The 16,981-nt window shown below is 36.5% G+C and overlaps 1 protein-coding gene across 4 annotated transcripts in view; it reads left to right on the forward strand.

Moving 5' to 3' along the window:
- The window catches only part of LOC143041001 (UBX domain-containing protein 1), a 148,384-nt gene that overhangs the window by 92,996 nt on the left and 38,407 nt on the right, over nucleotides 1-16,981 (forward strand). The window contains exon 8 of one of the 4 annotated variants that reach the window (XM_076212523.1): nucleotides 12,660-12,688. The exons of the other annotated variants lie outside the window; for them this stretch is intronic. Within the exon in view, the coding sequence (XP_076068638.1) occupies nucleotides 12,660-12,673 (14 nt within the window). The 3' untranslated portion in view covers nucleotides 12,674-12,688. Of the gene's footprint in view, nucleotides 1-12,659; nucleotides 12,689-16,981 lie in introns of those variants that run through there. 4 annotated transcript variants of the gene reach the window in all.

Here is a 16,981-nt window from a genome sequence, read left to right on the forward strand (position 1 = left end):
TTCCTCCACTCCTAGCTCTACTCTATCCTTCACTCCCTCCCACTCCTCTTTCAGCTTCTTCTTATACTCCTTTTCCTTTTCATGTAAAGAGTGCACTCTAAGCACCTCCCTACCTTTTGTTCTTTTCCTCTTTCTCCATCTATCCTCCACTCTCAACTTGTCTTCCACCAAAAAATTATCTGATATTCCCCCACTCTCTCCCCTTAGCACTTCTACATCCTTAACTCTTCCTATTATGCTCCTATCTACCACTACATAGTTCATTAATGCTCTATCTACCACCCTTCCATCCACCTCCTCCCATGTATACTTATTGCTGACTTTCTTCTGAAATACTGTATTTGCTATCATCAACTCTCTTTCTAGACACATCTCCACCATCAACTCCCCACTACAGTTCTTTCCTGGAACTCCACATTTCCCAACCACTCCATCAATTGGTTCATTTCCTACCCTAGCATTAAGGTCTCCCAATACTACTACATTGACATTCCTCCTTAATCCCTCTATGCATTCATTTAAATCTAACCAAAAAGCCTCCCTTTCTTCTATACTCTTCTCCCTACCAGGCCCATATGCTCTTACAAAAAACCACATCTCCTTTCCCAGTTTCACCTTCATCCACATTATCCTTGAGGAAACCTCATTCCACTCCACTACACATTAACCTATCTCTTCACATACTAGTATAGCCAACCCTTCTCTCCCTCTCTCTTCACTCCTGAATACCTCCCAATTACACTCCCAAACTCACACTCGCCCTTCCCTCTCAACTTAGTTTCACTCAAGGCCAACACATCCATCTTTCTTCTCACAAACATACTATCTCTTGCGTTTTACTCTCATCTGTACTACATCGACGCATATTAAAAGACCCAAACCTTAGGGTGCTGGTTGGAAAACTCCTAGACCCTCTTATGCCTTTACTTTTTTTAGGAATGTCCCCTGTGGGGCTACAGGGAGAAGGATGCCTGGTCCCAATCCCCGTCCCGTTTTTCTCGCCTCTTATGATCCAAGTGGAAATACTTGGTGGCAGTATTCTTTTCCCCCCACCACAGGGTAGGCGAAACAAGGAAATGAAATTCAGAGAAATGGTACAGGACAGTAACAAGGGGTTGGGGGACAGCATAACGGAGGGACAGTAGCAGTATAATAAAAGTTTCATAGTTTCTGTGAGCGGAATAGTATGTATAAATATATATATATATATATTTATATGTATATATGTATTTACCTAGTTGTATTTTACGGGAAGGGGAGCTATGCTCATGGTGTTCCGTCTCCATATCTCGTTTTGTCTAGACTGTTTTTAAATTCGTGTATCGTTTTTGCACACACCACATTCTCATCTAATCTGTTCCAAATGTCTATTATCCTGTGGGGAAAGCTGTTCTTTTTCAGGTCTCATCTATAATTGTCTTTATTTTCTTTCCATGTCCTCTTGTATATCTACTATTCCATTTTATTAGATCCTATCTATCAATAATTTCCATACCTTTCATGATTCTATAAATAGTTATGAAGTCTCCTCTCTCTTCTTTGCTCCAATGTCTGTAGCTCAAGTTTTGCCAGCCTCTCCTCATATGATAGTTCTGAGAGCATTGGTGCCAGTTTCGTAATTGCTCTTTGTATCCTTTCAAGTTTTGTTGTACATTTTTTTGTACTTGGTGACCACGTCATCACTGCATACTCCAATTTTGGTCCTATCAAAATGACTAGTATTTTCTTCACCATTTCTTCATCCAGGTATGTAAATACCACTTTGATTGATCTTATTAAATTATAAGTTTCCCCAAAAATTTCGTTTATATGTTTCTCAGGGGACATATTATTCATAATAATGACTCCTAGGTCCTTCTCTTTTTCCACTTTTTTAATTTCTTCCTCTCCCAATGTAAATGATCCCACTATTTTTTTTTTTTTTTTTTTTTTTTTTTTCTTCCAAATTCCATTATACTACACGTAATGTTGAATTTCATCTCCCACTTCCTACTCCATTCCCATACTTTATTAAGATCACTCTGCAGCGACTCATAATCTTCTTCGGTGTTCACTTTTTTTTCAACATTTTTGTATCGTCTGCGAAGAAGCTCATATAACTTTCAATTCCTTCATCTATGTCATTGATATATATAGTAAACATTATTGGGGCCAGTACTGATCCTTGTTGAACTCCACTGATTACTTCATCCCAATTGGAATGTTTGTCTCTTATCACCACTCATTTTCCTTTCATGCAAGAAGTCTTCCATCCACTCCAGTAGTTTGCCCTGTATTCCTCTTGCAATTTCTAATTTCATTAGCAATTTCTTATGTGACACCTTATCAAAAAGCCTTTTTCAGGTCTAGAAATGCACAATCAGCCCATCCATCTCTTTCTGGTATTACATCTATGAGTCTCTTGTTTTTGTCTTGAAACATATTTTTCCACTCCTTCATAAATTTTTGTCAAAATATTCCATTTCTCTTCTACTGTTGTTTCCTCCTTGTGTATCCTTTCCCAGTCTGCTTTTTGAAAGAATTCTCTTATTAAAAAAAAAAAAACATACATCAGTCTTCCCTTTTTATATTGTTTAATTTTTTCCATGTATTTTTTCCTCATTTAGTTCTAGTTCAACCAATATGTGGTCACTTTTACTTATTGGTGTCTCATATTCAATCTCGTCCATTATTTCAGGTTCTGATGTGATTATTAGGTCCAGTCTCGATGGTTCTTCCTCATTTCTATACCTATTATTCTCTTATATCCATTGCATCATTGTATGTTCTATAATCATATCAAGTACATTTCCCCATAGGTCGTCTCCACCCTTCACTGTCATCTCTTCCCAGCAGATTTCTTTACAATTAAAGTCACCCATTATAACTATTCTTCCTCCTTCCATTATCTTATTTAGTGTTATCCTTGTGTCTTCTAATATATTCTTGTGTTCTCTCTCTTCCCATGAAGCCGTTTTAGGAGGCACATAATTTACCACAAACTTCCTGCTCTTCTTATCCCTGTCCTCTATTTCCATCATAATCATCTCTACTGTATTCTTTCCATATGTAACATTCCTCATATTTATATCTTTCTTAGTCAGGAACATAAGTCCACTACCTTGTTTTACTTCTCTGTTTCTAATCCAATAATTATATGCACCATGTCCTACACTGTTGGGTGGTAATGGACCTTTCAATTTTGTCTCTACAATTCCCATTATGTCCTGTTCTTTTTCCATCAGGTACATTCAGTTCATTCAAGCCTGTTATTAATCTATTTATATTTGTGTAAGACACTTTTAATTTTCTGCTACCTCTATCCTGTTTTCTGTTTCCCTTCCGTTTTTCTCTGCTATGAACCATTTCCTCATTTTCATATCCACTACTCTGCTCTGTTTTCATTTTTTTCCTTAGCTTCTATTCTTTTTTTTCTTTTCCTCTCTTTCCTCTTTATTCATCTCTTCTTTTTATCCATACCTGTTTATACAGATCACTTTTTGCTAGTTTCCCTGTTTTTGCTAAGACATCCTCTGCTGTCATTTGTGACCTGAATTTAACCTTAACTGGTCTGGTCTTATCTATATTGTATTTCCCTAGTCTATATATTTCTTCAGTTTCCTTCCCTACTTCTTGTTCATCTTCTTGAACTACTTTTAATACCTTGTTTACTTTTTCCTTCTCCTTTACTCTTGTAGTCCTATTTGGATTATGCTTCTCGTCCATCCCTAATATAATTATACATACATACATATACCAAAGGCTTTTTCCCCCTACACGGGGGGTAGCCAAAAAGAAAAAGGGATAGAAACCACTCCCACCCATTCCATTTCCTATATATTCCACTCCCCTCCTCCCTCCCTCTTATCTTGGCACCCTGCATCCTGTCCACTGCCCTGGGTCAGAAGCAGTGTCGCAAGACACAGTACATCTACAGTAAGGCCGCTTCATTAATTCGGTGACCCCCCCCCCCCCTCTCCGTCCCCCCATGCAGAAAAGGAGAAGACAGGGAGAAATCCCTTCGGGCTGCATTAAAAAAAATTTCTCATACATACATCCTCACCCCCCCCCTCTATACATAACCCCTCTCCATTCACCCCTATCTTCTGTCCTCTCCCATCCTTCCTCCACAGATATTCCTCTCATTTGTAATGCCCCTTTCACCCCATCCATCCATCTCATCCTAGGATGCCCCCTCATATTCACTCCTACCACCTTTGCCTTCCACACTTCTTTTACTAATCTTTCTTCATTCATTCTTTCCATGTGTCCAAACCATCCTAATACTCTTTCATCAATCCTATTTCCCAGTTCCCTTTCCACCCCTGTTCTCCTCCTCACCTCCTCATTTCTTACTCTATCCAGCCTAGTAACCCCTATCATACTTCTCAGACATTTCATCTCAAACACATTCAAACTCCTTCTATCCTCCTCTCTCATGTTTCATGTTTCTGGCCCATACAATGCTGTTGGCACAATCACTCCATATAAACTCCTCTTAGCATCCATTCCCAAATGTCTATTTCTCATTACACTTTTCAATCCACCAAAGCATTTACTCGCTTCTCTCAATCTACATCCTACCTCCACCCCTACTCCTCCCTTTCCTGCCACATTTGCACCCAAGTATCTAAAACTATCCACTTCCTCCAGTCTTTCACCCTTAACCCCTTCACTCCAGGGCACATCGCACGTCTGGCAGCAATAGCTGCCAGACGTGCGATGTTGCGCCATAATAATCGCATTATAAAAAATAAAGTCACTGCTCAATCGCTCGTTCTCTTTCACCCGTGAATTTTGATAACCATAAAAAATATGATGAAGCCGGTTTAGAGAGAATGAGGGTCACGCAGGTACGACTACAATAAATATAATCAAAACGCCGACGTCGGCATCATCATGTACCCACTTGCTCCTCATAACACCTACGAAGGCGTCACCGTATGGAAGTGGTTAATGCTCACCTCCAGCCTACTGTCACTCTCTCCCCTTGTACATCTCATCACCTTACTTTTGCCCACATTTATCTTCAGCTTCCTTCTTTCACACACCTTCTCAAACTCTGTCACTAACTTCCTCAATCCCTCCTCTGATCCTGCTACAAGCGCAGTGTCGTCAGCAATTAACAACTGGCTCACCTCCCACTTTTATCCATTTTCTTTAATCATCTCCAACCCCTGACCCACTACCCTTGCATTCACCTCTCGCACCACCCCATCCATGTAAAGATTGAACAGCCAGGGCGACATAACACATCCCTGACGAAGTCCTACCTTTACCTCAAACCATTCACTCTCTACATTTCTAATCCTAACACAAGCTCTACTACTCTCGTAAAAACTCTTGACTGCTCTTAACAGGTTTCCTCCTATCCCACATATCTGCAGTACCTCCCACAGTGCCTTACTGTCTACCCTGTTGTAAGCCTTTTACAAATCTATAAAAGCTCAAAAAACATCCTTACCTTTGCCTATAGCTTTCTCACATAGTCTTACCACAAAAATCTGATCTACACAACCTGTACCTGTCCTAAACCCACACTGTTCCTCACCAATTACTCCCTCTGTTCCTCTCCTAATCCTCTCAATCAAGACCCTCCCATGAGCCTTCCCAACTACACTCAACAAGCTGATCCCTCTGAAACTACTACACTCACACTTGTCCCCCTTTCCCATGTAAAGCGGAACTATACAGGCACTCTAGTACATTTCTTTTTATCTGCTAATTCTCTTACTATATTCACCTTCTCTCCCATCACTTTAATGACTGTGTACTTAGTTTGTTCTTTTATCTGTTGTTTTACTATATCTCTAAATTCAATATTGTTGTTCTCATGGACTTTTCTCCAACCCTGTACCTCTTTTTTCTATGGACTCTTTATTCTCTTTATTATTCCTCTTCAATTCCTCATTCTCATCCTTTGCTTCTTTTAACTGTCTTTTTAACTCCATTGTTTCTTTAGTTAGGTTTTGATTCTCCTTTAGTTCTCCCAGTTTATCAACTTTTTTTGTAACTAGTGTTAATTGGTTAAACCTAACTGTCCGTGTTTTTTTTTTTTTTTTTTTTTTTTTTTTTTTTTTTTTTCTTCTCTCTCTCTCTCTCTATGTGAGAACCTCAGGGGACATATTATTTATAATAATGACTGGTAGGTCCTTCTCTTTTTCCACTTTTTTTATATCTTCCTCCCAATTTATATGATCCCACTATTCTTTTTTTTGCTTCCAAATTCCATTATACTACACTTCTTAGTGTTGAATTCCATCTCCCACTTCCTGCTCCATTCCCATACTTTATTGTGATCACTCTGCAGCGACTCGCAATCTTCTACAGTGTTCACTTTTTTCAACAATTTTGCATTGTCTGCAAAGAAGCTTATATAACTTTCAGTTCCTTTGTCCATATCATTGATATATATATAGCAAACATTATTGGGGCCAGAACTGTTCCTTGTGGAACTCCACTATTCACTTCATCCAGATTGGAATGTTTGTCTCTTATCACCACTCTCATTTTTCTTTCATGCAAGAAGTCTTCCATCCACTTCAGCAGTTTGCCCTTTATTCCTCCTGCAGTTTCTAATTTCATTAGCAATTTCTTATGTGACACCTTTTCAAAAGCTTCTTTCAGGTCTAGAAATGCACACAATCAGCCCATCCATCTCTTGTGTTACATCTGTTAGCCTTGAATAGAAACACATCAATTTGTGACGCATGATTGTCCTTGTTTAAATTCAAACTGCTTTGGTTTTTTTTTTTTTTTTTTTTTTTTTTTTTTTTCTCCCTCTCCAAATGCCTTACCCATCTAATTTTGATCATTTTTTCACAAACTTTAGTTATTTTACTTGTAAGAGAGAACCAGTCTATAGTTAGTAGGGTCTTTCTTGTTTCCCCCTTTATATATTGGTACTATATTTGTTCTTTTCCAATCTTCTGGAACTTTTTCTTCTTTCAATGAACTGCTTATTAGACAATGTATTTCGTCTGTTAGATCATTCAGCATTCTCTCAAATCCAGTTTGCCATTTCATCTGGTCCATGTGATTTTCTGACATCAAGATTACTCAAGTGATTCATTATTTCTTTCCTTGTTACTTCTATCTCTTTCTTAGGAAGGACTTTCCTCCCACTTGACATCTCTAAGTTGTATGTTCTCCCTTGTAAACACTGATTTAAAATGCTTGTTCATAATTTCTGCCATTTCTAGTAAAATAGTTTTGGTTGATCTTAACATTTTTCTATGACATCTTTTTCATATTTTCTCTTTTCTTCTCTGCACACTTGTACATATTGATTTCTATAACTAGTAAATATTTTCCATTTTCAGGTCTTTTGTCTTTCTTCCATTTTATCCAAGCTTTATCCCTTTTGTCTTTTAACTCCCTACATCTTTTGTTGTACCAACACTCTATATATCCTTTTTCTTGTTTTTGACTTGGAACATACTTTTCCACTCCTTCATAAATTTTTGTCAAAATATTCCATTTCTCATCTACTGTTGTTTCCTCCTTGTGTATCCTTTCCCAGTCTGCTTTTTGGAATGTTGGTCTCTTATCACCACTCTCATTTTCTTTTCATGCAAGAAGTCTTCCATCCACTTAAATAGTTTGCCCTGTATTCCTCCTACAGTTTCTAATTTCTTTAGCAATTTCTTATGTGGCACCTTATCAAAAGCTTTTTTCAGGTCTAGAAATGCACAATCAGCCCATCCATCTCTTTCCTGTATTATATCTATTAGACTTGAATAGAAATACATCAGGTTTTGACTAATAAAGATTTAAATGTAACAAAAATAACTGAAGGAAAAAATTATGCATAATCAATTATGATACAAGTTGAAAGCAAACATATGAAGAGTACAAAATTTGTAGTGGTGTATGTGCCCCCACCACCACCAAAAAAAAAAAAAAAAAAAAAAAAAAAAAAAAAAAAAAAAAAAAAAACACATAGTCCTGGACAGAAAGTGGTCATTCCAAAATTTTAGAAGATACAAAATATGAATTAACTAATATACTGAAGGACAGAGGAAATAGTTATTATGGGTGACTTTAATTCAAAAGAAATATGTTGGGAGGAAATGACAGTGAAGGGCGGAGAGGAACTCTGGGGCAACGTCCTGCTCAACATGACCATCGAATACGCAGTGACTCACTGGATAAAGGAAAATACCAGATACAAAGGTAGTGAAGAATCATCAAGGCTGGATTTAATACTTACGACAGAGCCTGAAATTGTCGATAAAATTGATTACAAAACTCCGATAGGAAAGAGTGACCATGTACTAATAGAATTTGAGTTGAAAGAGCAAATGGATCAAAGCAGAAATGATAAACATAGAATAGGAAGACTAATGTACAACAAAACAAATTTTGAGAAACTCAAAAAATTCTTTTGCAACACGAACTGGGAAAAATTCCTAAATGAAGAAACAGGGATGGAAGAGAAATGTAATATACTAAAAGAAATTTATAATGAGGGAATGAATAAAGATGTACCACAACAAAATGTGGAAAGAACATACATAAAAAGCTGGTACAACAAAAGGTGTAGTGAGGCTAAGGATAAAAGAGGCAAAGCTTGGAAGAAATTGAAAAGAGACAAGAAAACAAGCAAATGGCAAATGTACATCAAACTAAGAAATGAGTATGTAAAAATACACAGAGATGAGAAGAGAAACTATGAAAAAAAAATAATAGAAAAATGCAAGGTACATAAATGGCAAACTGAAGAAAAAACAAGAAATGGAAAAGCTGCACCAAGGGAAATATGAATATACAGTGGAACTGGAAATGGCTGAAATTATGAACAACCACTTCAAATCAATATTCACAATAGAAAACTCGCCTAACTGTGAGGAAATAGAGAGATATCCTCCTCAATGAAAGAAATAATTGTAACACAGAAGGATATCAGTGACCAGATCAAAACCCTTGATGTCAGAAAATCACATGGTCCAAACGGAATTGCAAATTGGATACTGAAAGAATTAACATATAAAATATACATAATTAAATTCTCACTTAATTATCCCAACAGCCTATTTTCTAAAGTAGTTAATGTCCATAGAAGAACCCAAGATAATAACAATCCAGGAGTTTATAAATTACCATGCAAGGATTGTGATCAAGTGTACTGAGGTCAAACCGGACGAAACCTCACCACCAGGATTAAAGAACACAAAAACTCGGTTAAATATGCATATGAGAACTCTGCAGTGTTTCTTCACTCATCCAACAAAGACCACCGCATAGACTGGGACAACGCAGATATAATTTTCAAATCAAATTGTAGCTTCAAGAGAAAAATAATAGAATCTTCTTTCATCAAAGATGTCTCGAATTTCAACATCTCAAAAGGTCATTGGATTCCGGACTGTATTACATCATTAGCAGTTAATAAAACATGTTCAAACATTATTGGTTCCAACAACGATCACCCTACCTAGGGTATATTCACCTGTGTCTTCCCATGTCCCCCTTCATGTACCTCATTACTATGTATATATTCTTGTACTATACCTTCGTAACCATTCTGCTGAAGAGGACCACAGAGAGTGGTCGAAATATACAGGAACAATCATCTCACTTTTTATCTTTTTCCACCGACAGTGGGTTCTAAGTTTAAATTGTACTGATATATAAGGGAGGAAACAAGGAAGATCCATCAAATTACAGACTGGTTTCCCTGACAAGCAAATTTGTGAAAAGGTCGTCAAAAATAGATGGGTTAAACATTTGGAAGAAAAAATTATACTGAATCCAAATCAATTTGGATTCAGACAAGGAAAAAATAATGTAGACTCAATTATGATACAAGTTGAAAGCAAACATATGAAGAGTAGAAAATTTGTAGTGGTGTATGTACCCCCCCAAAACAAAGTCCTAGACTGAAAGTGATAATTCCAAAATATTAGAAGATACAAAATATGAATTAACAAATATACTGAAGGACAGAGGAAATACAGTAATTATGGGTGACTTTAATTCAAAAGAAATATGTTGAGAGGAAATGACAGTGAAGGGTGGGGAGGAACTGGGGCAACATCCTGCTTGACATGACCATTGAATACACAATGATTCAATGGATAAGGGAAAATACCAGATACAGAGGTAGTGAAGAACCATCAAGGCTGGATTTAATACTTACGACAGAGCCTGAAATTGTTGGTAAAATTGATTACAAATCTCCAATAGGAAAGAGTGACCATGTACTAATAGAATTTGAGTTGAAAGAGCAAATGGATCAAAGCAGAAAGGATAAACATAGAATAGGAAGACTAATGTACAACAAAACAAATTTTGAGAAACGCAAAAAATTCTTTTGTAATGCGAACTGGGAAAAATTCCTAAATGAAGAAACAGGGATGGAAGAGAAATGGAATATACTAAAAGAAATTTACAATGAGGATAAATACCACAAAAAATGGAAAGAACATACATAAAAAGCTGATACAATAAAAGGTGTAGTGGGGCTAAGGATAAAAGGGACAAAGCTTGGAAGAAATGGAAAAGAGACAATAAAACAAGCAAATGGCAAATGTACATCAAACTAAGAAATGAGTATGTAAAAATATGCAGAGATGAAAAGAGAAACTATGAAAAAAAAATATATAGAAAAATGCAAGGAAGAACCCAAACTATTTTACAGGTATGTAAATGGCAAACTGAAGAACAAACAAGAAATAGAAAAGCTGCACCAAGGTAAACATGAATATACAGAAGAACTGGAAATGGCTGAAATTATGAACAACCATTTCAAATCAGTATTCACAATAGAAAACTCACCTAACTGTGAGGAAATAGAGAGAGATCCCCCTCAATGAAAGAAATAATTGTAACACAAAAGGAAATCAGCGACCAAATCAAAACCCTTGACGTCAGAAAATCACATGGTCCAGACGGAATTGCAGATTCGATACTGATAGAATGCATGGAAGAATTAACAGACAAAATATACAATATAATTAAATTCTCACCTAAAGAATGAAAAGTGCCACAGGACTGGAAGAAGGAAAACATTGTACCAATCTATAAGGGAGGAAACAAGGAAGACCCATCAAATTACAGACTGGTTTCCCTGACAAGCACAGTAGCAGAAATTTGCAAAAAGGTCATCAAAAATAGATGGGTTAAACATTTGGAAGAAAAAACTATTTGAATCCAAATCAATTTGGATTCAGACAAGGAAGATCATGTACAACAAACTTGATCTGCTTCTACTCAAGATTAATAGACATAATACAAAAGAGAGATGTTTGGGCAGACTGTGCCTCTCTGGAACTACAAAAGGCATTTGATAAGGTACTACACAATAAACTAATAAGGATGATAGGATCAATAGGTGGCATCAGAGGAAAATGATTGGAATGGATGAAAGACTTCCTGACTGGGAGAAAAAAGAAGAAATGATAAGTGGTGTCCTGCAGGGATCAGTACTGGCCCCGATCATGTTTGCTACATATATAAATGACATGGACGAAGGAGTAGTGTTATATGAATTTCTTTGCAGATGACGCAAAAATACTAAAAGTAAAAAGGGAGGAGTATTGCAACTCATTACAACAAGACTTGGACAAGATCTGGAAATGGACTGAAAAGTGGGAAGTGAAATTCAATATCAAGAAATGTAGTATAATGGAATTTGGAAAAAATAAAAACAGAATATCAAGAGATTATAAAATTGGTGAAGAGGTAAAAAAAGTAAACTCTGAAAAAGACCTTGGAGTGATGATCAGCAAAGACATGACATCGGATAAGCATATTAATAAAATAGTCGGAGAAACCTACAATTTATTGAGGTAAATAAAAGTGGCATTTGCCTATTTGGACGAGGAAATGATAAAAAAAAATTAACTACACTAATAAGACCAAAATTCGAGTACGCAGCAACACTATGGACACCCAGTACCAAAAAGAAGATAAAGAAGTTAGAAAGAATACAAAGAGCAACAACAAAACTGGCACCAACTCTTTCCAAAATGACATATGAACAAAGACTGTCCAAATTAGAATTGCCAACTCTGGAACAAAGAAGGGAAAGAGGAGATCTACTAACTATCTATAGAATTATGAATGGAATGGAAATCTTAGATAAGAATGACTTATTGATATGGGACAATGGAATAACAGGACATGAAATGAAACTAAAAAAAGATAATAAGAGAAGAGATCTGAAAAAAAATAGCTTCCCACACACAGTGATAGATACCTGGAACAAATTGGACAAAGAAACAGTGTGTGCAAACACTATACAAGATTTTAAGAAAAAACTTGATGCTGAGGGATACAAAGACGGGTCACCACGAGCATAGCTCCCTTCCCGTATAATACAACTTGGTAAATACAACAAACTTAATGTGCTTCTACTCAAGATTAATAGACATGATACAAGAGAGAGATGGTTGGGCAGGCTGTGCCTTTCTGGACCTACAAAAGGCATTTGATAAGGTACCACACAATAAACTAATAAGGAAGATAGAGTCAATAGGTGGCATCAGAGGAAAATGATTGGAATGGATAAAAAACTTCCTGACTGGGAGGAAAATGAGAGTAGTAATTAGAGTTAAATTCTCAAATTGGGAAGAAATAAAAAGTGGTGTCCTGCAGGGATCAGTACTGGCCCCAATCATGTTCGCCATATACATAAATGACATGGATGAAGTAGTGTTATATGAATTTCTTTGCAGATGACACAAAGTAAAAACTGAGGAGTATTGCAACTCATTACAACAAGACTTGGACAAGATATGGAAATGGACTCAAAAGTGAGAAGTCAAACTCAATATCAAGAAATGTAGTATAATGGAATTTGGAAAAAGTAAAAACAGAATATCGAGAGATTGTATATAAAATTGGTGAAGAGGTCAAAAAAGTAAACTCAGAAAAAGACCTTGGAGTGATGATCAGCAAAGACTTGACACCGAATAAGCATATTAATAAAATAGAGAAACCTATAATTTATTGAGGTTAATAAAAGTGGCATTTGCCTATTTGGACGAGGAAATGATATAAAAAAATTTAACTACACTAATAAGACCAAAATTCAAGTATGCAGCAACACTATGGACAACCAGTACCAAAAAGAATATAAAAAAATTTGAGAGAATACAAAGAGCAACAACAAAACTGGCACCAAATCTTTCCAAAATGACATATGAACAAAGACTGTCCAAATTAGAATTACCAACTCTGGAACAAAAGAAGGGAAAGAGGAGACCTACTAACTATAGAATTAGGAAAGGAATGGAAATCTTAGATAAGAATGCTTTATTGAAATGGGACAATGGAAAAAGAAGAGGACATGAAAAGAAACTAAAAAAAGATAATTACAGAAGAGATCTGAAAAAAAAATAGCTTCCCACACAGAGTGATAGATACTTGGAACAAAAGAGACAAAGAAACTGTGTGTGCAAACACTATTCAAGATTTTAAGAAAAAACTTGATGCTGAGAAATACAAAGACAGGTCACCACAAGCATAGCTCCCTTCCCGTATAATACAACTAGGTAAATACATGATCTTCCTTGTCTAAATCCAAACTGCCTCTGATTTAGTACATTGTTTTTTTCCAAATGCTTTACCCATCTAATTTTGATAATTCTTTCACAAATTTTTGCTACCGTACTTGTTTGTAGGGTCTTCTTTGTTTCCCCCCTTATATATTGGTACTATATTTGCTCTTTTACAATCTTCTGGTACTTTTTCTACCTTCAATGAATTGCTTATTAGACTATGTATTTTGTCTGTTAGTTCGTCCCTGCATTCTCTCAAAATCCAGTTTGCCATTTCATCTGGACCATGTGATTTTCTGACATCGAGTTTACTCAAGTGATTCTTCATTTCATTCTTTGTTACTTCTATATCTTTCATAGGGGTGGACTTAACCCTCCCATTCATCATCTCTCAGTTGTATGTTCTCCCTCGTAAACACTGATTTTAAATGTTCATAATTTCTGCCATTTCAATTTCCTCTGTGTATTCTGTTTCTCCTTGTCGTAGTTTCACTAATTCTTGTTTGTTTTTCAGTTTGTTGTTTACATACATATACCAAAGCTTTTTCCCCCTTACAAGGGAGGTAGCCAAAAAGGAAAAGGCATAAAAATCATTCCCACCCATTCCATCCCTGAATACACTCCACACCCCTCCACCCTCCCTCCCATCTTAGCACCTCCTGGATGACGGGTCATCCCTGCACCTTGTCCACTGCCCTGGATCAAAAGCAGTGTCGCAAGACACAGCACATCCACAGCAAGGCCGCTTCATTAAATCGGCGGCCCCCCTCTCTCTGTCCCCCCATGCAAAAAGGAGAAGACAGGGAGAAATCCCTTCGGGCTGCATCAAATTTTGATCACACATACTACCTCACCCCCCATCCCCCCGCCCATTCCACCTCATGCATCACAACATCATCCATATACAACCATTCTCCATTCACCCCTGTCTTCTGTCCTCTCCCATCCTTCCTCAACAGACATTCCCCTCTTCCCCAAAGCCCCCTTCACCCCATCCATCCACCTCATCCTAGGACGTCCCCTCATGTTCACTCCCTCCACATCTGCCTTCCATACCTCTTTTACTAGTCTTTCTTCATTCATTCTTTCCATGTGTCCAAACCATCCTAATACTCTTTCATCAACCCTATCTCCCAACTCCCTTTCCACCCCTGTTCTCCTCCTCATCTCCTCATTTCTCACTCTATCAAGCCTAGTAACCCCCATCATACTTCTCAGACACCTCATCTCAAACACATTCAAACTCCTTCTCTCTTCCTCTCTTATGTTCCATGTTTCCGCCCCATACAGTGCTGTTGGCACAATCACTCCTTCATACAGTCTCCTCTTAGCATCCATTCCCAAAAATCTATTCCTCATTACACTTTTTAATCCACCAAGGCATTTACTTGCTTCTCTCAATCTACATTCTACCTCCACCTTCATTCCACCTTTTCCTACCACATTTGCACCCAAGTATCTAAAACTATCCACTTCCTCCAGTCGCTCTCCCTTAATGCTCACTTCCAGTCTGCTGCCACTTTCACCCCTTTACAAATCAATAAAATAATTCTGGTTGATCTTTACATTTTTCTATGACATCTTTTTCGTGTTTTTTCTTCTGCACACTTGTACATATTCATTTCTATAATCAGTATATTCCATTTTTTGGGTTTTTTGTCTGTCTTCCATTTTATCCAAGCTTAATCCCTTTTATATTTTAACTCCCTACATCTTTTGTTGTACCAACATTTTACATATCCTTTTTCTTGTTTTTGTCTTAGAACATACTTTTTCACTCCTTCCTTATAAATTGTTGTCAGGATTTTCCATATCTCTTCTACTGTTGTGTCCTCTTTGTATATCCTCTCCCAGTCTGCTTTTTGAAAAAAAAAAATTCTCTTTTTATCAAAATTTGTTTTTCCATACATCATTTTTCCCTTTCTATATTGTTCATTTTTTTCATGTATTTTTCATCATTTAGTTCCAGTTCTACTAATATGTGTTTTCTTTTACTTAATGGTGTCTTATATTCAATCTTGTCCACTATTTCAGGTTCTGATGTGATTATTAGGTCTAGTCTCGATGGCTCTTCCTCATTTCTATACCTAGTATTCTCTTGTATCCATTGTGTCATTGTATGTTCTATAATCATATCAAGTAGTACATTTCCCCATAGGTCGTCTCCACCCTTCACTGTCATCTCTTCCCAGCAGATTTCTTTACAATTAAAGTCACCCATTATAATTATTCTTCCTCCATCTTCCATTATCTTATTTAGTGTTATCCTTGTGTCTTCTAACATATTCTTGTGTTCTCTCTCTTCCCACGAAGCCGTTTTAGGAGGCACATAATTTACCACAAACTTCCTGCTCTTCTTGTCCCTGTCCTCTATTTCCATCATAATCATTTCCACTCTATTCTTTCCATATGTAACATTCCTCATATTTATATTCTTAATCAGGAACATAACTCCACCCCCTTGTTTTACTTCTCTGTTTCTAATCCAATAAATATATACACCATGTCCTACACTGTTGGGTGGTAATGGTCTTTTCAATTTTGTCTCCACAATTCCCATTATGTCAGGTTCCTTTTCCATCAGGTAATCATTCAGTTCATTCAAGCCTGTTGTTTAACCACCTATATTTGTGAAGGACACTTTCAATTTTCTATTACCTCCATCCTGTTTTCTGTTTACCTTCTGTTTTTTTCTCCTATGAACCGTTTCCTCACTTTCATATCCACTACTCTCCAATAGAATTTCTCTTTGACTCTGTTCTGTTCTCATTTTTTTCCCTATCTTCTATTCTTTATGTTTTCTCTTCCTCTCTTTCCTCTTTATTCATCTCTTTTTATCCATACCTGTTTGTACTGATCACTTTCTGCAAGTTTTCCTGTTTTTGATTAGACATTCTCTGCTGTCATTTGTGACCTGAATTTAACCGTAATTGGTCTGGTTTTGTCTATACTGTATTTCCCAAGTCTATATATTTCTTCAATTTCTTTCCCTATTTCCTGTTCACCTTGAAATATTTTTAGTACCCTGTTCACTCTTTCTCCTCGCTTACTCTTGTAGTCCTTTTTGGATTATGTTTCTCTTCCATTCCTAACATAATTATACATTTCTTTTTATCTGCTAAGTCTCTTACTATATTTTCCTTCTCTCTCATCACTTTAATAACTATGTCCTTAGTGTGTTCCTTCAGCTATTGTTTCACTGTATCTCTGAATTCAATTTTGGTATTTTCCTGAACCTTTTTCCAACCACTTACCTCTTTTTCTTTGGGCTCTTTATTCTATTTATTATTCCTCTTTAATTTTTTTTTTTTTTTTTTTTTTTTTTTTTTTTTAGTTCTTCCAATTTATCAACTTTTTGTGTAATCAGTGCAAGTTGATTGAACCTAACCTTCCATTGTTTGTTCATTTTTGTTAGTTTTTCCTCTAGACTTGCTAATCGGGGGAGGTTGTCATCTCCTCCCTCATTAAATCCATAGAAATAATTATCTCCACCTTCC

Source organism: Oratosquilla oratoria, chromosome 30 (assembly GCF_046742065.1).
Source record: "Oratosquilla oratoria isolate Oo_2021 chromosome 30, ASM4674206v1, whole genome shotgun sequence".
Taxonomy (NCBI): Eukaryota; Metazoa; Arthropoda; class Malacostraca; order Stomatopoda; family Squillidae; genus Oratosquilla; species Oratosquilla oratoria.